At 49.5% G+C, this 21,567-nt stretch overlaps 1 protein-coding gene across 1 annotated transcript in view; it reads right to left on the bottom strand.

Moving 5' to 3' along the window:
- The window catches only part of ZC3H12D (zinc finger CCCH-type containing 12D), a 33,831-nt gene extending 19,342 nt beyond the window's left edge, over positions 1 to 14,489 (bottom strand). The window contains exons 1-2 of the mRNA XM_040448921.1: positions 14,271 to 14,489; positions 3,587 to 3,962 (exon numbers count right to left, since the gene is read on the bottom strand). Of these exons, the coding sequence (XP_040304855.1) occupies positions 3,587 to 3,891 (305 nt within the window). The 5' untranslated portion in view covers positions 3,892 to 3,962; positions 14,271 to 14,489. The remainder of the gene's footprint in view (positions 1 to 3,586; positions 3,963 to 14,270) is intronic.
- Positions 14,490 to 21,567: the final 7,078 nt, after the last annotated feature.

Here is a 21,567-nt window from a genome sequence, read left to right as displayed (position 1 = left end):
CGGGCAAGTCGGGGCCCATCCCACTTGGGAAGGGCTCTGGTCAGCACAGGCAGGCTCTGACCCCAGAATAAAATCCATGGGGTCAGGGGCTCCCACCCTGAGACACTTTGGAAGACTGGGCAGTGGGAAAACCAAAGATGCACAGTGCTAGAGGAAGTATAGGGCTTTGGAAAGAGCTCTGAAAGCAGAGCCTGGCGTTCATTGCTCTGTGACCTGGGGCAAGTTACTTACTCTCTCGGAACCTCTGCAGAAGAAGAGAAATTCCTTTCTCAGAAAAATGCATTTATTTCTTTCATGCATGCATAAAATAATCACCTCGAATCCTAGAATGTTACAGATGGAAAGCCACTTAAGATCATTGTTGTTTAGTCCAACCTCTTCATCGTATAAACAAGGGCTCAAAAACATCACGTGACTCACTCTGAGGTCACACAGCTAGGGTACAGTCCAATACCTAGGCGCTCATCGCATGTGGCCGTTTACATTTAACTTCAAATTAATTCAAAAGACACAAAATGTAAAATTCAGTTCCTTGGTCACAATAGCCACACTTCAAGTGCTCAGTAGCCCCATGTGTCAAGTGGCCATCGCTAATGGGCAGACAGGTCTAGAACTTTCCATCATCGAAGGGAGGTTTTGGTGGGCAGCTCCCAGCTAGAGGTCAGGACTCAGATCTTTGGACTCTCCCGGTGGCTCCCCAGGGCAGCACGGACATGAGCTCCAATCTGCCTTCTAAGTCCTTCCCTACCTCATGCAGCATCAGACAGCATACGAAGCAATATCTTCTTCCAAAACAGAGCGTAGCAAAGTCTGCGATACTACAAAACCTCAGAAAGGAAAATTTTCAGAAACCACGTTTCTGAGGTTAACTGAGTTTTGAGGTCAACTGATAATAACTAGACACCATGTTGGTTTCAACCACCCATTGTGTCTAAAGGGCGAGCCCCACACTTAAATCTCTCCTGCACAACTGAGATCTGGCAGAGCCCGAGGGTCATGGGTCCTCTTGACACTCTGGTCGGAGGACACAGGTGGTGTCACTGTGGGAGAAGGAGCCAGGGGATGAGGGAGAGCCTCACACCCCAACCGTCTCCCAGACTGGCCACTGAGCAAATCAGGTCCCACCCACCACGTGGTGGTTGAACAATGGGTCTTTTGTCCCTGACTCGGGATGCAGGGGCGGGGGAAGGGACGGGATGTGTGTGTGTGTGTGTGTGTGTGTGTGTGTGCGTGCACATACAGGTACACACACTGAGACTTCACACAGGCACACGTGCTCTTGTTAACTGAGATGATGTACGGGCAGCAAGTGTGTGAAAGAAAGCATCGGTGTTCTGACACATTCTTCATAATAAGCCTGAGTGATGCCTTCTACTTGTCCCCCACACAGATTGAGCACGAGGGGATTAAACTGGTTACAGTTGTGGGGGAGGGGGGACCAAATGGGTTTACCTGGGACACATCATGGTCACACGCAAGTGGAAGGTGTGGTTTGAGTTTGAATTCCAAGCAGCAACAGAGATTTTCAGCAAAATAAAATCCTCCAACACCACCCTATCAAAACAATTCCTAAAAACTCTCTGGTCCCCAAGAGAGCATGCCCACACTTCCCTGTAGCAGGTGAAGTAGTCAGTCCTTCCAGCCCAGAGCCATTTGGCTCTTTTGATCTGGGATCACAGAGCTGGTACAATCTTAGGGCTGGAAAGGTCTTCAATTTAAGCAATACCCTTTTAACTTTAGAGCCTCCTTTCTATGGATGCCCAGAAGGAGAGGTGGCTTGTCCTGATCAGACAGAGGCCAGGCCCCCCTCACAACCCTCACACACCCTCAGAACCTACCAGATCCTTTTTTTGTTGTTTTTAATTTTTTAATGTTTATTTTTGAGAGAGAGAGCATGTGAGTAGAGGAAGGGAGGAGAGAGAGGGAGACACAGAATCCAAAGCAGGCTCCAGGCTCTGAGCTGTCAGTCCAGAGCCCGATGTGGGGCTTGAACTCACGAACTGTGAGATCATGACCTGAACTCAAGTCGGACACTTAGCCGACTGAGCCACCCAGGTGCCCCAGAACCTACCAGATTCTTTTTTTTTTTTTTTAATTTTTTTTTTCAACGTTTATTTATTTTTGGGACAGAGAGAGACAGAGCATGAATGGGGGAGGGGCAGAGAGAGGGGGAGACACAGAATCGGAAACAGGCTCCAGGCTCTGAGCCATCAGCCCAGAGCCCGACGCGGGGCTCGAACTCACGGACCGCGAGATCGTGACCTGGCTGAAGTCGGACGCTTAACCGACTGCGCCACCCAGGCGCCCCGAACCTACCAGATTCTTAAACATCCTTTCCACTTCCCCCTGAAATCCCGAATTAAGCAGGATTTCATAGTCTGGCCTATCTGGTGCCTACATGGGAGCATGTGTGTGGATGTTACAGAGGCCTGAGGACCAGCCCAGGGTGACCCAGCTGGCTAAAACTTGAACAAACACCACGCAAAGCACAAAGGCACAGCGCCCAGGGCTGGGCCAGCCTGGGTAGCATCATTCCAAACCTCTGTACTACACTGCCAAGTCCAAAGTGAGTCCAAATCCCCAGGGAAAGCCACTGGCCCTGTCAGCCAAAGGACGGACACCCTCTGGACACATTTAGCACTGCAGAGAACACTCCTCTCCTCAGTCCCCACCCATGGCTCAGCTTTTGAAAGGGGAAGTGCGTCTATTTACAGCCTCGAGTGGCCAGTTTCCTATGGATCTGCCCTTTGCCTGCCTGTAACTAAGGCAAGAAGTAGAAAACTGCACTTGTGTGCACAAAGCCTCCTCCTGGCCTATCGCGGAGTGTGGATGAGACGCTAAGATTGGCTTGCAGCTGAATGGAGCCGCGCAGGAAACGTGACAAGCCAGGGCACGGCCCTCCCATCACCGACGCACACAAAGATGCCAATACACAAACACTGACAATCGTGGCTACGGCTCAGGGGCCGTGAGCACACGTCTCCAGCCTGGCTAGGGAGCCACACCACCGCCAGCCACCCCGCGGCAGCCCTCCCCTTCCACCCCACCCCCCAAAAGAGGGTTTCTAGTTCAAGCACATTTCCCCTCTGATTCTCATTACCTTTGGAGAAGTAGCAAAGCTATCTATTAGCCCGTGTCACCGAAGAGGAAACTTGAGATGCTATGGCTTTCTGAGTCACGCAGCTGGTTAGGGACAGGCTCTAGACAAGAAGCCACATCTGCCGAGGCCCGGTGCTAGGCTCCTCCCCAGTCATCTACTGCCTTTCTCAGAAAAGAGCCTCTCTCTGGGTCGATATGATAATAGCTACCACTTGTTGAACACTTACTCTGCGTCAGGCACTGTCCTAGGCATTTTGTGCAGCTCCAGTTCTCACAACTGCCTTCTAGGGAGGTTTTATACCAATTCTACAGATGGAGAAAGTGAGGCTCAGAGAGGTTAAGCGACTTACTTAAGGCCACACAGCTATGAATGGGATGGAATGGGGATTAAAGGTCCATCCATTAGCCCCCAAACCACTCTTTGGACAAAACCACTGAAAAGAGGGACAGTTCTCCCACCCCGAGGCTCCAGGACGAAGAAAACTACCTCATTGCCACGTTGCTGCCGTCGATCACTATGGGTCGCAAGGAACTGGCTGGGTCTCCACGCTCTTCTTCCAGCTCTGCCGCCAGCCCGCAGTGGGCCGAGTCCAGGGCCCCGCAGGAGCCCCTGGGAACGAGCAGGGGCACAGCACTGCTCTCGTGGGCCCCAGGGCGGCTGCCAGTCTGGATCAGCTCCTGCAGCACGTCGTTGACCAGGGCGTCCTCACCCAGCTTGCCCAGCACCCTGACCACATCATCCCGGCTGTAGCCCAGCTTCTGGAAGAACTCCATCTTGCTTGAGCGCTCCATGCCGTGCCAGCTGGGGCCCTGCTGAGGGTCCTGCCCCCAGTTTCCTTCTGGCAGAGCCACGCTGGCATGAGCTAAAGAGAAAAAGCATCCATCAGGTGTTTTCTGAGCGGCCCGGGCCTGGAGGCTGTCAGGTCACTGAGGGCAAATTATGCGTGCTCCCTCCCCGCCTTATCTGTCAGGAAATCATGTTGCCTGGTCCCCTTGGGGATTTTCAGTTGCTCAGTGTGGTCGGGGAGCCACAGATGCAATCATGCTGCTTTTACTTGTGCACTTTCTGAGGCCTTCTCCCCATCCAGGTGCCCCCGCAAGGATCCACTGGCCAGAGGAGCCAAGGGCCGCTGAGCAAACCACCCAGCACTCGAACATTTGCACACAGGCCAGAGACGTGTTTCCGAGGCTCGAGCATGGGCTGGGTTGGGCACCCCCCCCCAATTCATTCGTTGAGGCCCAACTCCCGGTACCTCAGAACGTGACTGCCTTTGTAGAAAGGGTCTTTAAAGAGTTGATTGGGTGGAAACGAGCTCCTTAGGGTGATTCCTGGCCAATATGACTAGTGTCCTTATAAGAAGAGGACATTTGGACACAGATAGGAACAGAGGAAAGACCATGTGAAGGCACAGGGAAAAGATGACCGTCTACAAGCTAGAGAGAGAGGCCTCGGAAGAAATCAACCCAGCCAACACCTTCATCTCGGGCTGCTAGGCACGGAACTATGAGGCAATAACACCAAGAATAGGTAAAATACTACATATATGATATTATATGTCATACATACCACCCCTGTGGTATTGTGTTATAGCAGGCCCCGAAAATTAATATAGCTCCTCAGCTTAAAGAGGGGAAAGGGCTGCCTGGTCAATTCCATTCCCAGGAAAGCAATGCTCTGGCCCAAATTCGGCTCTGTGCTGTGGCACAGCTTTCCCCAGCAATGAATTCAGATACTAGTGAACCTGTAAAGTAGAAGGTCCTAACCCACATTTTCCAGCGAGCATCACCGCCTGGCCTGTACCGCGGGAGTGGTGGGGAGGTGGGGGTTCAGTCTGACCCGCGCTTACAAAAAGAAGACTGAATCAACACGAACCCTCTGGACAGACCGGGTCCCTCTCTCTTTTCTACTCACAGACACCAACAGCTTTCAAAAATCATTTGAAAATACAGAAATCATCATGCAAATATATTTCGTGTGGAAAAAAATGCAACGGTGTCAAAGCATAAAGAATAACAAGAGAGGGGCGCCTGGGCGGCTCAGTCGGTTAAGTGTCCGACTCTTGGTTTCCGCTCAGGTCGTGATCTCATGGTTCATGAGTTCAAGCCTCGCATCAGGCTCTGTGCTGACAATGTGGAGCCTGCTTAGTCCTCTCTCTCTCCTTCTCTCTGCCCCTTCTCTGTTCATGCTCTCTCTCTCTCAAAATAAATAAATAAGCTTTTTTTAAAAAAGAAAAAAATTTTTAAAAAGATACACTGTCTCTCATACAAACCCCAAATCCCGCTTGCCTCTCCTGCTAAGTATTTGTTTATACCCTTCCAGTGCTTTTTCTACGTCTTGACTTGCATCTCTAACAGATACAACATATACTGTCCTAGCAGGGATGTTTTGACATAAATAGTATCATGCTACATCATTGTTCAGCAACTTGCTTTTCTTATTAAAAATACATTTGGGAAATCTTTCTTTTTTTTTTAATTTTTTTTTTTTTAATATTTACTTATTTTTGAGACAGAGAGAGACAGAGCATGAACGGGGGAGGGTCAGAGAGAGGAAAACACAGAATCTGAAACAGGCTCCAGGCTCTGAGCTGTCAGCACAGAGCCCGATGTGTGGCTCGAACTCACTGACTGTGAGATCATGACCTGAGCCGAAGTCGGACGCTCAACTGACTGAGCCACCCAGGCGCCCCTGGGAAATCTTTCTATGCCAGTTTATCTGTCCTGCTGCCCACTGTATCCCCAGCATTTAGAATAGCACCTGGCCCAGCTGAATCTCCTGCCGATTTGTTGAATGAGCGAATGATTGGCGTGTAACCATATGCCAGATGATGGAAGTTTAGTTTGCCTGCCATTTCTCTCGTGCACATCTGTCTTGTCCCCCATCTTCTTCTCAGTATGACAGGCTCTCTACCTTCCATTCCTCCTCTCCTGCTGGCATCCCCCGCAGCACCCACGTCTTCCTACTGGATCTCAGCGTGGCTTCCTGCTCCCTGCAGGGCCGCTCCCCTTAGCGCAGGAACCCCACCGAACGGACGAGGTCTGGCTCTGGCAGGAGGAGGGATTTCCCGGCTGGTCTCCTGGACAGAGAGGCCCGGCTGTCACCTCTACTCCGCCTCGGCCCCCTGACTGCTGAAACACCAAAATCGCCCCCGAGGTCACCAGGGACCTCCTCATGGGCAAATCCAACAGCAGCTCCACACACCTTGCCTTATACAAACCTCTCTGCTGCTTTCAACACTGTGGACCACACCCTTACCTCTTATTTTAAATCAAGACACTTAAGGGGTTCCTGGGTGGCTCAGTCAGTTAAGCATCTGACTTTGGCTCAGGTCATGATCTCACCGTTGGTGGTTCGGACCCCACATCGGGCTCTGTGCTGACAGCTCAGAGCCTAGAGCCTGCTTCGGATCCTGTGTCTCCCTCTCTCTCTGCTCCTCCCCTGCTGATGCTCTGTCTCCCTCTCTCTCTCTCTCTCTCAAAAATAAATAAATTTTAGGGGCTCCTGGGTGGCGCAGTCGGTTAAGCGTCCGACTTCAGCCAGGTCACGATCTCGCGGTCCGTGAGTTCGAGCCCCGCGTCAGGCTCTGGGCTGATGGCTCAGAGTCTGGAGCCTGTTTCCGATTCTGTGTCTCCCTCTCTCTCTGCCCCTCCCCCGTTCATGCTCTGTCTCTCTCTGTCCCAAAAATAAATAAACGTTGAAAAAAAAAATTTAAATAAATAAATAAATAAATTTTAAAAGAAGTAATAATAAATCAAAACATTTTGGACCACCTCCTCTTGAAACTCTTCTCCCTTAGGTTGTAAAACTTGGTCCAAGTCTTCTAAGTCTTTCCAGTTCTTTCCTTAGTCTCTGCTCATGGATTCAAAGACAGGGTCCTGCCCAGGCCATCGGCTCTCCCTCTCGTGCCCTCCACCTGCCCCTATACTGGAGAGTCTACAACCGCACTTGTGGTTCAGACCTCGCTAAGCACCAGGCACGCACAGGTATAAATCTGTGAGGTAAATGGCATGCATGCTATTTGAATAAGTTCTGTGGGAACTGAGAAAACGCTGTCATTCGTCAAACATTGGCTGAGTCTGTCTACTTCAGCAGACCGAGTCTACTTCTCAAAGTGTGGTTCAGGAAAACTCGGGGGGCGGGGGTGGCCCAAGACCCTTTCAGGCAGTCCTCAAAGTAAGAACTGTTTTCATAATGACACATAATAAGGCATAACGTGCTTTTTTCCACTCTCATCCTCGTGAGCATGTCATGAAGTATTCCAGAGACTGAGTGTCGTGGGATAACCCCTGGCGGCCCTCTGGTAAGCCAGATATTAATTAGAGACTTGCAGAAATACATCGGTGCCAGTCTTTTTACAAATTTTTTTGTTTGGGGAAAATATAGTTATTTTGCATAAAAATACATTATTTATACTAATGTAATGGTTTATTAACATTTAAAATAAACAAATGTTTGGGGCGCCTGGGTGGCGCAGTCGGTTAAGCGTCCGACTTCAGCCAGGTCACGATCTCGCGGTCCGTGAGTTCGAGCCCCGCGTCAGGCTCTGGGCTGATGGCTCGGAGCCTGGAGCCTGTTTCCGATTCTGTGTCTCCCTCTCTCTCTGCCCCTCCCCCGTTCATGCTCTGTCTCTCTCTGTCCCAAAAATAAATAAAAAACGTTGAAAAAAAATAAATAAAATAAAATAAACAAATGTTTATAATTGCCTGATTTTAGTTTCTAATAAGGTGCTTATCAGTGGATGGATATAACTCACATAAACGAAAGCTCTTCGGCATCCTCAATAGTTATGAAAAGGAGTTCTGAAACCAAAAGTTTCTTCTTAAATCCAGAGCTTTCTAGTAGGCATTTCCCAGAAGATGGTCCCGTGTAGGGAGCGAATAGTCATGTTATGCAGGGTCCCAGGACAGAGGCCCAGTGTCTTTCTCACACCATCCACCCACCTGTCCCACCCACACCTTCTTCATCCCCTACCTAACTCATGCTACAGCGTCCTACAGGCCTCCCTCAGCAAACCATTTGGCTCAGTCCCTGTTTGTAGCCAGCAGGATATTTCTAGAACAAGTGTGACCATGTCACCCCCTTCTTTAGAAATATCCTCAGGATGGGGCACCTGGGTGGCTCAGTCGTGTGGGCCTCCGACTCTTGGTTTGGGCTCAGGTCATGATCCCACAGTTTGGGGGTTCGAGACTGATGTGGGGGCTCTGTGCGGACAGTGCAGAGCCTTCTTGAGATTCTCTCTCTCCCCCTCTCCTTCTGCCCCTCCCCTGCTTATGCTCTCCCTCTAAATAAATAAATAAATAAATAAATAAATATCCTCAGACCCCGTGTTGACCTACAAGAAAGACACAAATGCCTAAGCATCCTGGTGAGCCATCACCATGCTGTGCTGGCCCCTGTGCAACTCACCACCCACCCTGGCCCACCTGGCCCACCTGACCCTTTCTCTTGAGCCATGATGAATCTCTCCTGGCTCCCCAAGCCTTCTAGAAGGTTCTCATCACCGTGCTTCTGCATGTGCTTTCGTTTCTACTTGGAATGCCCTTTTTGGTTTGGCAAACTTCAAGATTCGGCAGAAATGCCCCTCAAAGTGGTCACACCTAAGTCCACAAACAGAATGAGTGACTCAGTCATCTCATCTACCAGGCACTTTGCTCACAGCTCTGCAATGACACATTGGATCGTCACTTATCCGTATCTCAAGACACTGTGTACTATGTTCCCACCTCTTTGCCCTCAGAATCACCAGCACCTGGCACAGTGCTACTATCTCTAAGGACTTTAATAGGTTTTTCTTCAGTGGATGCCCAAAGCTGAAAATAATCTTCCCTGCTCAAATATTTTTTCTTGGGTTCCCATCTCATTGAATGGTGTGCCCCAGACTAAAGAAGACATCTCAAGGTCATGTCACCTACTAGGCGCCAGGCACTGTGCTGGGACCCAGTTCCATAAAAACTAATATACGGTCCCATTTCAATTTGTTTACAACCTCTTCAGGAAAACAGACCAAATAAGTAAATACCAAGCCATCAATCATGGCAATAAGCACAATACTTTCAATTAGGAAAAAAAATGTGCTCTCAAAACTCAGGTGAGGAGTGACTTATCTTCCTTTGAGGGGACAGGAAAGGCCAGGAAGTTTCCCACAAAACTGGGCAACAGAGGATGCGCTGACATTTCCCAGTGGGGGAAGGGCCAGGGCATCTCCCCCCGGGGGGTTCTGGGAGGGCCTCCTCACCACACTCCACCCACCACTACACTAATCTAACTAGTCCACCGACAAAAGATTTCTGTCACTCCATCCCGTACAGAGTCTCCTCCTTGACGGGTGACCAGTCCTTCTCCTTGGGAAGGTTGTTCTCTTGGGCTGGGGTCCAGCTTTGGGCCAGTTTCTGGGGAGGAGGAGGACACTCACCCAGCCTGGCAGGCCCGACTCACACCGGGAGTCACCTACTGTCCCTGAAAGACCCTTGGGCTGGCTCTCAGGCCTGCAGAGCTTCACTGGGGCTCTTCCCTCTGCCTAGAGGTCTGCCCCTCCTGCCCCAGGCCGGACTCCCCTGTCGCACCCGTCCCTCCCACGTCCCCACCAGCCCAGCTACACCCCCACCTCCGCCCTTCCTTTCTTACACATACGTGTGGCTCTTGTTTTAATTTGGAAGAAAGATCTCGGGGGGAAAGCTCTCAGTTTTTCCCCATTGAGGATGATGTTAGCTGTGGGCTTTTCATAAATGGCTTCTATGATGTTGAAGTATGTTCCTTCTATCCCGACTTTTTTGAGGGTTTTTATTAAGAAAGGTTGCTGAATTTTGTCAAATGCCTTTTCTGCATCGATTGACAGGATCATACGGTTCTTCTCTTTTCTCTTATTAATGTGACGTAAAGAAGTTGTGGTTTATATACACAATGGAGTACTACGTGGCAATGAGAAAGAACGAAATATGGCCCTTTGTAGCAACGTGGATGGAACTGGAGAGTGTGATGCTAAGTGAAATAAGCCATACAGAGAAAGACAGATACCATACGTTTTCACTCTTAAGTGGATCCTGAGAAACTTAACAGAAGACCATGGGGGAGGGGAAGGAAAAAAAAAAGTTGGAGAGGGAGGGAGCAAACCATAAGAGACTCTTAAAAACTGAGAACAAACTGAGGGTTCATGGGTGGTAGGAGGGAGGGGAGGGTGGGCGATGGGCATTGAGGAGGGCACCTGTGGGGATGAGCCCTGGGTGTTGTATGGAAACCAATCTGACAATAAATTGCATATTAAATAAATAAATAAATAAATAAAGTTATAATGTATTACATCCACAAAAAAATTGTGGAAGAAAGAGGAGAAGGGAAGAGAGAGGAGGGGTGTGAGAAAGAAAAGGGAGAGAGAAGGAAAAAGAAGAATGTGGCAGACAGCATGAACATCACAGTTGGTGCTCACAGAGCTCTTCGCTGTTTCCACACCACCTTCACTGAGAGCCTCTCTCCCTTGAACTTGCCGTTACCCCCGGTTGGGTAGATGGTGGATAAAAGTAGCCCCTTTCCACAGGTGAAGAAGCCGAGGCTCAGAGTGGCACTGAGAAAAGGCTATACGGTTAGTAAGCGGCAGAGGCCGACCAAAAGTAGAAACCCAAAACAACGTGTTGCTCTGAGTTGTGCTCAAGATGGAGGCAGCGTCTTGTTTTTGCAGAAATCGAAAAACCCGAAATACAACCGCCCGGGTGACTTCTCTTTGGTCACAAAGTAACAGCTATGAGGAGAGTCCGGGTTGGTGTCGTAACTTTGCAGTCTGAAATCTGCAGACCGAATCACAGACATCTTCGCGATGAAAAACCTTGGGGTTTTTACCTGGGGCAGGGGAGGGAGAGGGGTCGCGTGAGGCCTGTCCTCTGCAGCTCTCCACGGCACCCACGAGTTCCAAAAGAGCTCCCTTTCTTTTATTTTTATGATTTAAAAAATTGTTTTAAGTTTATGTATTTATTTTGAGAGAGTGGGGGATGGGCAGAGAGAGAGGGGTTGGGGAGAGAGAATCCCAAGCAGGCTCCACATTGTCAAGCGCAGAGCCCAACGCAGGGCTCGGTCTCATGAACCAGAGTCAGGAGCCAGACGCTTCACCAACTGAGCCACCCAGGTGCCCCGGAGCTCCCTTTCTGAGGAAACTTTTGAAAGGTCATGCGTGGGACAAGAGAGCTGTTTTTACACAACATTAACTGAAAGAGTTCACCCACTTCAGAGGCTTTCTTTCGCCCCCTTGAGATTTCAAAATCAACTTCATTTCCTTTTAAAACTTCTAAATAAGGGAGAAACCTGAGGTGGGGGCCTGTCCTCAGGAGCCTCCGCTGGCCCTCAGGCCAAAACCCTCCCCTTGAGATGCATGGTCTTTGAGCCGCAAGGCTGCCAGCAGTTTCTCACTGCTATTTTTAAGTCCTGAAAGTCTGAACGATTTCATTTGAGTTTGCTTCCTCAAGCTTGACTGGAAGTCACAAATAGCACAGATAATTAGTAACCCTTTAAAAATCCTCGGTCTCCTCAGGAGCTCGTAGGACGGTCAGCCTTGCAACACTTCCCGATGGTCAATAGTCAAGGGAGCCATGGAGATGGGCTCGGGTAGAATCCGAAGTTGGAGGTGGCCTAACAAAGCAGCAGGAAAGGAAGGGAGAAAGAGGGAGGGAGGAAAGGTAGAACTTTATTAACAAGGAGCATTAGGGGTGCCTGCGTGGCCCAGTCAGTTAAGCATCTGGCTTTGGCTCAGGTCATAATCTCACAGTTCGTGAGTTTGAGCCCCACCTTGGGCTCTCTGCTGTCAGCACGGAGCCAGCTTTGGATCCTCTGTCCCCCTCTCTCTTTGCCCCTCCCCAACTCTCTCTCAAAAATAAATAAACATTAAAAAAAAAAATGAGAATTAGATCAGACCGGTTCCTCCTGGAATCAGCCAATCCAGGTTGAGGGCCTCTGGACCTAGGGTCTGTAACCTCTGACTGGAAGACCTCCTGAGGAAAAGAATACAAGAGAAACTGAAGAAGGAGAAAAGGAGGAGACATTAGAGGGATAAGACATGTAGAGAATCAGTAGCTCACATGTGCCCAGTATTTTACAGATACAAGGGACAGCCTTGCATATTGCCTTTGGAGATACCAACATCTGTGGGAGATGGAAAAGGATTCGTTACTCATGACTCATGTTGCAAGTAAGAAAACTGAAGAAAAGAGAGGTTTTGCCAACTTACCCATGGTCTCACAGCTAATTAATGGGAGGGACTAGACTCCCAAGGGATTCCTCCTACAGCCTGGCCCAGAGGGTGCTGCCCAGGGCTGCTCAGGGGGCCACAGAGCAAGGTGAGCCCGAGCACCAGCCCCAGGAAGAATGCATTCATCATGTTGCCCCTGACCCTCGAGTCTGTTCCTGGTCACCTCTGCCAGTTCCAGAGAAATCCACCCCCTCATGATAGCCAGAAGTCACCTGCATGATGAGGAGAAAAGTTCTCATAGACACGGTCCATGCAGTTTTCTGGCTCAGCTCTGATCAGTGGGGTTGTCAGTTAGATTTTGGGGAAGTCACAGAGAGGCAACGACTTCAGCCCACGAGATTTGGGTTTTGGGTCTGGCTTTTGGGGGATTTTTTTTTAAAGGGAATTATAATTTTTTTTAAAATGTGGTAAATTATACATACCACAAAATTTGCCATTTTAACTATCTTTAGGAGTGCAGTTCGGTGGCATTAAGCAACCATTACCAGCATCCATTTCCAGAGCTTTTTCGTCTTATAAAACTGAAACCTTGTCCCCGTTAAACACTAACTCCCCACCCTCTTCCCCCCCCCGCCCCTGGTAACCATACTCCTTCTTGCCATCCCTATGAATCTGACTACTCTAAGTACTTTTTTTTTTTTCAACGTTTATTTATTTTTGGGACAGAGAGAGACAGAGCATGAACGGGGGAGGGGCAGAGAGAGAGGGAGACACAGAATCGGAAACAGGCTCCAGGCTCCGAGCCATCAGCCCAGAGCCCGACGCGGGGCTCGAACTCACGGACCGCGAGATCGTGACCTGGCTGAAGTCGGACGCTTAACCGACTGCGCCACCCAGGCGCCCCTCTAAGTACTTTCTACAAGTGCAATCACGCAGTACTTGTCCTTCTCTGACTGGCTTATTTCACGTAGCATAATGTTTTCAAGTTCCGCCCTGTTGCAAGCATTTGTCAGAATTTTCTTCATTTTTAAGGCTGAATAATAGTCCATTATGTATATGGACCACCTTCTGTTTGCCCACCCACCTGCTGACGGACATTTGAGATGCTGCTCCCTTTGGGCTGTTGTAAATAGTGCTGCTGTGAGCATAGGCGGCCTGGTCTTGGGTTTTCTCCTTGAGCTTGTCCCTTGCTCTTCCGTATTGTTATACGTTACTTCGGATACACACACAAGTATATACACACAAGCCCTGATCCATACCCCAGGGCAACTCCGAGTTAAAAAAAAAAAAAAAAACAACAAAAACCCATCCTCCTTATCTTCTACACCCAACCTATTCACTCATCAGGTATTGGCATTCCTGGCCTGGCATCACCCGGCCTTGCAGAGGAGTTCATAATCCTGGATGCGTGGCCAAGGTTTCTAACAACCACAGGGAATGAGCCAAAATTGTCTCCATTGCCTCCGATTAAGATTTATTTCCATGTCCTTCTGGGCCTTCTTGGAGCCCGCAGAGCCGTCCTTTAGGAGAGATGGGGTTTGGGACTGTGGTCAAATATTCCTGATCTGCCGGGAAACTAGACACCCACAAGTCAATATCTAGCCTAAAAGATATGTTTTCGGGAGCGTGGAGACAGGCTGAAAACGTGCCTGAGCATTCTCGGCTTTCTGATTTCATAAAACTAAAAGATCTTCGAAGACCACAGCAGGAGTTGTCCCTTACACCTAAGAGTTCCTCCGATTAATCTTTCTCCCACGAAAGCCCTCTTGAAATAAAATTCAACTGTGCTAAAACGAGCAAGGATTTCACCTTTTTTTTTTTTTTTTTAATCCGTGCACTTAAAATCATGTGAGGCACGGGAAATCAGACTGCTCAGAATAACGCTAATCCAAGGACTGCTCCCCAACTTGCTCCCCGCCCCGTATATTCTTGTGTCTCTCCTCCAGCCCTGGACCCCACAGCCCCTGTCCTACTGAATGATGGTCGGAGCCAGGCACTCACCAGCAGGGCGCGTCGCGTCAGCCCCCACAGTGGACACCCGTGCTCCACGCAGCAACCCCAGCTCCACGCCCGCCGCAGTCGGCCAGGTATCATCCAACCTGAGGGAGCCCTGCCCGGCTGGGCCACGAGGCCATTAGGAGGCCCTCCATGCCAAAGCTCCCCTTCCTGGGTGCCACGATCACGTTCAGCTGCCAAGGTAGTTTTGCTCTGAGTTTTTTTTTTTTTTTAAAAAAAAGGAAAGGAAGCGAGCAATCAAATGAGGGAGGCAGACTTGAAGGCTTCGCCCCGGCATGAGTCACCGAATCAAAGTTTAACAACCACATGCAAAACAAATTCTCTGAGGGCATGGGCTGGCTGCACAGGAAAAAGCCAGGAGAGGCTCAGAGAACCAAAGTGTTCACAGGCGGAGGGTGAAAACTTCCGTTCCAAGTTCCACTCGTGCCTTTGGCTCAGAAGAGCATCTGATCCGAGGGGCTCCCAACCTTACAAGCAAAACGAAAGCATGCAGGAGTGAAAAGTGTCAGGCGAGAGGAAGAACAGAAATGCCTACCAGTTAAGGGTGCACAGGGGCTCGGGCGTGGAGAGGCCCTGTCCCTTCTAGCACAGAGTCCCTAACAAGTCCCAGAGGCCTTCAGGCTAAGGGCACTGGCCTCTGTCTCTAACAGGACTCTGAGCTGTCCTCACTGTAGCCCTGCATGGGGTGAGCGGCTGCTTGTCTCCATCTGGCAGGGGGAGCCTGACCTCAGAGCCTCCTGACCAGGGCATCCTGCAGCTGCCTAGCTGCCAGCGACAGAGGGTGCGGGCAGCAGACCCTGAACTCTTGTCGTCTGTTTCCTGCATCGCTGGATGCCCGTCGGGGGTAGAGAAGGAGGAGGGAACACAAACCACGGCAAGCCCATCTCCCAACAATGACAGGGCTCTAAAGTCACTTGCCCAAGCACACGGTGAGCCAGCAGGTAGAGCTGGGTTTAGAGTCTGAGAGTTGTTGCTTAGGAAACTGGACTCGGCTGGTCTTGATTTATCCCCCATCTGCCTCCTACAGAAGGTGTGAGGCTGTCTAGAGTATTAAGACACAGAATGGGAACACTGACATAAAATCACGGTCAGAAATGATTAGAACAACAGAAACCAGAACATGGTACTGGAACCCAGATTAAAATAGTCACTTCTGGGTCGCCTGGGTGGCTCAGTCGGCTGAGTGTTCCACTTCGGTTCAGGTCATGATCTCGTGGTTCGTGGGTTCGAGCCCCGTGTCGGGCTCAGTGCTGACAGCTCGGAGCCTGGAGCCTGCTTCGGATTCTGTGTCTCCCTCTCTCTGCCCCTCCCCTGCTTACATTCTGTCTCTCTCTCTCAAAAATAAACATTAAAAAAACGTTTTTTACTAGTGACTTCATCCGAGCACTAACTCTAGCCTTGTTTTCCAGCACAATGGGTTTTCTAAGAACAAGTATGATTTCTGTAGTGCCTCCAAGCGTACTCAGTGCCTTCCATCGGAGCGTCCTATCCCCACGACAGCTCTATGGCCCCAGAAGTGTTATCCCCACTTTTGAGATACGATCCAGGGTAACTCAACTGCCTCAGTTCCCTCAGTAAGTGGCTGGCTCAGGACTGAAACTCGGGGCCACAGAGCTCCAAAGTATACTCTCTACACGTGGCTTCTCCACTCCCAAATACCGAATGAAGCACGAAGGGTTTCCGAACGAAATAAACATTCTCCTGGCATTAAATGTTAGGGGAAATCTAAATCCTTATGCTGAGTAACACATCAGACACCATCTTCAATTCAAGTCCTATAGAAGCTCAGAGGCCAGTGGAGGGGGAGAGTAGCAACGAGCCAAGAAGGGAATTCTCTGAGGATACTGTCCACTGCCACCCTGCTTCACCCAACAGGGGCCTGGACAATGAAACGTAAGAATCCTGGTTTGTGTCCGACCCCAGGCAAAGGGCACCTCTGCGCACAGGAGGGACCACAGTGGCCAGCACCAACCAGTTCCGCAGGAAAGACACTTGAATGTGCTCACCTATCAGACAGGTGAATGCTTGGCAGAGGCCCCAGAGTTCTGTGTCTGAAGACTTGGAGACATTATTGAAGCCACAAAAATTGTGACTCAGACGTCTCTGTAAGACAAGGACCACCGTATGGGGCCATTCTAGTATCCGATCTAGAGAAACCCCAGCTGATTCCTCCACAGCTAAAATGACTTAGGGGCACCCGGGTGGCTCAGTCGGTTAAGCGTCTGACTCTTGGTTTCTGCTCAGGTCATGATCTCACGGTTCCGTGGGTTCGAGCCCCGCACACTGCCAGTGCAGAGCCTGCTTGGGATTCTCTGTCTCCGTCTCGCTCTGCCCCTCCCTCCCTCCCTCCCACGCTCGCTCTCTCAAAATAAATACATAAACTTAAAAAATTATTAAAACGGCTTAGTTGCCATGACTTGGAAGAGCCAAAAGACTTAAGCCACAATTTAGGCTATTTATTCCCAACTGAATGAGAAATAAGGCCTGCCAGAGGTAACAATTTTAGCTGCGATATCACTGACCCAAAACTAGACTCTACCCACAAGAGCTGTAAGAGAAGGCAGCGGCTTTCCACTTGCAGGGGTGACCGGGCGTGTGTCTACATCTCTTTAAAGCCGTTAGAGGGGCGCCTGGGTGGCTCAGTCGGTTGAGCATCCCACGTCAGCTCAGCTCACGATCTACAGTTTGTTGGGTTCAAGCCCCCGTCAGGCCCCGGGCTGACAGCTCGGAGCCTGGAGCCTGCTTCGGATTCTGTGTGTCTTCCCCTCTCTCTCTCTCTGTCCCTCCCCCAGTCGTTCTCTGTCTCTCTGTCTCTCTCTCAAAAATACATAAACATTAAAAAAAATTTTTTTTAATAAAATAAAGCCGTTAGAGCATTGAGAAACTGGGTAGCAGGCTCAGCATTCTTCCCTCTTCTCCCCGGCTTACAATCCGCGTGGACTCTGCCGCGAGGCTATTTCTGTCCCCTCTGGCCCTGGTGACGATGAGACAGAGGTCTGTGCTTTCAGGAAGTGGCCTGGAGGTGTTGAGACAGGGGCTCCTAAGCGTGTGGACACAGACCCTCCCCAGGGAGGGGGGCACAAACGTGTAGCTAGCCGTGCCACTGTTTCGGTGGTCCCTGGAGCCCTGGGTCAGCCACCTCCCCTCTATCTAAGGCATCTGTGAGCACCAAGAACTATCTTGCTTTGCATGTTTTCTCAGTGAGCTGACGCAGCGCCTAGGTAGTTGCAGCAGGGGTACCGACAGGCGGGACAGGCGAGGGCTCAGCCCTGTTAGATACCCCACCCCCCGCGCCCCTCCCCCTGCTCCCGCCCCCGCCCAGGCCGCTGCCACTCTCCACCAGCAGCAGTGGGAGTTCTGTTCCTCTGTCTCCTCGCCAGCACTTGGGAGGCCGAGACATTGTGCTTTTTGCCAGTCTGATGTGTGAGAAATGGTATATATCACTTCCCGTGGTGGTTTTGACCTTCGTTTCCCCAATTACTAGGGAACTTGGGGATCTCTTCATGTTTACTGGCCACGCGAGTTTGCTTTTTTCCCTCCACGGCCCGGTGTCCTCTCGTGTGGCCTTTTTCTTACTGATTGCCATTAACCTTCACCTGTTCTTCCTGTTAACCTTTCATCTTTTGTGTATGACGTAATTGCTGCTAGTCTGGCACGTGTCTTTGAGCTTCGTTTATGACGTGTTGGGGCCTGAAAATGTTTTGATTTGGGGGTGGCCAAAATTATGGGCTTTTCCTTCATCATTTGCGCTCTCTGAATCTTGTTTAAGAAATCCTTCCCTATCCTAAGAGAAAAAAGGAAAAGAAAAGGGAAAAGAAAGGAAAAGAAAAAAAAGAAAGAAAGAAATCCTTCCTTACCCTGAAGCTGTAAATAGGTTTTCCTATATCTTCTCTAAAGTTGTAGCATTTTGCTTTTTCTAATCAGGTCTTGAATCGTGATCTGGAATTTGTTCTGATATCTAAGCTTATATCATAGTTTGGTGTCATAAACTCAGAGTCAGACTGCCCCGTCACTTATCTGCTGTATAAATAAACGTGAACACATTATTTAATCTCTCTGTGCCTCAGTTTCTTCCTATGTAAAATGGGGATAATTATCATATCTATCTCACAGAACATTATGAGAATTAAATTAGTCCATGCATGAAAAATGCTTAGAACAGCGCCTGGCAGGTATTAATTGCTGACAGATGGCTGTTATTATTTTGAGCACAAACTCCAATAAAAATGTGATTACTAGAAGTTATTATGGCAAAGTCTAGCACCCGGGAAACACTGAGCTACCATCAGAGAGCTACAGAGACCAGGGAAACAACCTTCCGGTCCCAACAGGAATGAGTGCACCCACAATACACACAGAAGCAAGTGGACAAGAAGTTGTCATTCTGGCCTAGCCAATAATCTAATTTAAAACAACTGTGTATTTAAAACAATTTTAATTTAGGGCACCTGGGTGGCTCAGTCGGTTAAGCGTCCCACTTTGGCTCTGGTCACGATCTCAAGGTTCGTGAGTTTGAGCCCCACATCAGGCTCTGTGCTGACAGCATGGAGCCCGCTTTGGATCCTCTGTCCCCCTAGCTCTCTGCCCCTCCCCGGCTTTTTCTTTCTTTCTCTCTCTCTCAAAAAACAAAAGCAAAAACAAAAAAAAAATAATTTTAGTTAAGGTGTGCCTCAGTGGCTCAGTTGGTTAAACATCTGACTCTTGATTTCTGCTCAGGTCATGATCTCACGGTCAAAGGATCAAGCCCCACGTCAGGCTCTGCGCTGGGCTTGGAGCCTGCTTGGGATTCTCTCTCTCCCTCTCTCTCTCTCTCTCTCTCTCTCTCTGCCCCTCCCCCACTTGCACGCGTGTGCTCTCTCTAAATAAATAAATAAGACAATTCGAGTTTATTAAATTATCTCTATGAATCACTCCTCTGAGTTCCACTTGAGATGTTAACTACAGGGATCGAGGCAATTAAAACTCTTAAGTACATTCCAATTTCATTTCATACCATGCACTGGGCTGAGAATATAAAGCACCAGCTGAATGAATGAACTTTCTGCCCCGGAGTGAATGGATGACTGTAAACAAAGAGTTACAGGCACATGTCAATGTCAGCGTAGAGCAGGGTTTCTCCATCTTGGCACTACTGACTTTGGGGCTGGCAGATTCTTTGTCGTGGGGACTGTCCTGTGCACGGTCAGGTGGATGGTCAGCAGCTTCTCTGGCCTCTACTCACTAGACAGCAGCAGCACGCCCCATCACACCGTGACAACTAAAAACATTCCCAGACATTGTCAAGTATCCCCCTGGGGGCAAAATCACCCCAGACTGAGAACCACGGGACTACAGTTTCCATCAAAGAGGGAATCCCCACTCTGAGTGAGGAGGTAGAGGAGGCTTTATAGAGGAAACAATGGCTCAGCTGACTTTAAAGGACAGGCTGGGGCGTCTGGCTGGTTCAGTCAGTAGAGCATGCACCTCTCAGTCTTGGGGTTGTGAGTTCAAGCCCCACGTTGGGTGTAGAGATTACTTAAAAATAAAATCTTTAAGGGGGGGGGATAAAAAATTTAAAAAAATCTTTAAAATAATAATAAGTAAAGGACAGGCTGGAGTTTCCAGGAGAAGTCTGGATTCTCTGGGACATTCCAGGTGGAGGAAAAATCTAGGCCTACGCTCAGAGGCACAAGGAAACTTGACAAGATCCATCTGTTTGGCACTTAGCCTCAGGGTGAAATAACTTAGCTCAGGAAAAACTTTAAAAACTTTTTTAAGAAGCATTTTCATTGTAAAAAAAAAAAAAAAGTAACTGAATCATTAATTAATATGTTCTCACACAGGCTGTTTTGTTATTTTGTTGTTTTGCTTTGAGCAAAATGATTTTCATTTCTGGGTCATCGTGAAGCTACCGGCTCAGGAAAACCAACAGTCTCAGAGCGCTCAGGGTTGAAATACAAGCGCCATCATCAAGGGCCTAGCCTTCCAAAGGTTGTCTAAGCTCTGAGGGATCTCAGACCTTCTTATCAACCAACGGTAAGAAGAGTACTGATCTGCCAGGGCACTCTCAGACTTCCTTTATTCTTTCTCCAACCTTGGCTGCTGAATTCATTGCCCTGTCGTTGAGTGCCTGGTTTGCTAACCCAGGGCTCAGGTGCTTCTGTGTTTGGTCCTGGAGACATTAGACAGTGAGGTTGTCTCTATATAACCTAAATGCATTGGCATGCTGGGAAATCTCCCTGAAGTCGCTGCAGCCCATAGCTCCCATGGGTGTGCGTTGACTGTGGGGCACCCAGCCTTTCTGACGTCTTTGGTTCTCTCACAAAAGCCCTGAGGGAGATGTGAGATGGTCTACTCCTCTCTCCATTGCCAGAAAGAGAGACTATGAACCAAAAGGTGAGGTTTATGAGAACCAGGTGGAGGAACATAGGCTGAGGACAAAGAATGAGTGATGAGACATATGGTAAATTGAGGCACCTTCTCCTGGGCTAATGCTCACGGATTGTTTAAGTGGTCACATTCGAACACTTGCAATTCTCTGCGTCCGGAAATTCAGGCCCTAAGGCTCAGCTTGGTTTTGTCTCAACAGCATCGTTGCTGGTCTCTGGCCACGCTTTTCTTGAACTTTGCAAACACCTCACCCCTCACAGAGGGTTGAATGGTGCTCCCCAAAAGCTAAGCTCAAGTCCTGACCTCCAATATCTGTGAATGTGACTTTATTTGAAACAGGGCCTTCACAGATGTAGCCGAGGTGAGTTGTTATACCGGGTTAGGGTGGGCCCCAAACCCAAAGTCTTTATAAGAGAAAGGAGAGGGCGAGTTGGATGAGACACAGAGGAGCCACGGAGAAGGCCGGATGTAGAGAGGCAGAGACTAGAGTGACGCAGCTGTGAGCCAGGGAACACCAGCAGAAGCTAGGAGGAGGCAAGGAAGGCTCCCTAGAGCCTTCAGAGGGAGCGTGGCCCTACCAACACCGTGGTTTTGGACTTCTGGACTCCAGAACTGTGAGAACACACTTCTGTTGTTTTAAGCCGCCCAGTTGCTGGTAATGACAGCTCTAGGAAACGGATATGCTCTTCAGTCCCCAAACCGCCTTCCTTCAGAGCTCTTGGCTGTGGCAACCATTTACTCAGCTAAGCACACGTCTCCATAATGGGAAGATGGGCAGGGGAGCCACAGGGCGAATCCTTGTGCCCGGGGGTTGGCTGGCTGGCCGAAGTCCACCTGTCCTCCCCGGTACAGCATCTCCTGTGCCTGCACACCTAGGGCCGACCCGAGGCTCTACCGTGAGGCCCTTCACGTT

This window comes from Herpailurus yagouaroundi, unplaced genomic scaffold (assembly GCF_014898765.1).
Source record: "Herpailurus yagouaroundi ecotype Mexico unplaced genomic scaffold, PumYag 198, whole genome shotgun sequence".
Lineage (NCBI taxonomy): Eukaryota > Metazoa > Chordata > Mammalia > Carnivora > Felidae > Herpailurus > Herpailurus yagouaroundi.
This window is presented reverse-complemented; position numbering and strand designations above follow the sequence as displayed.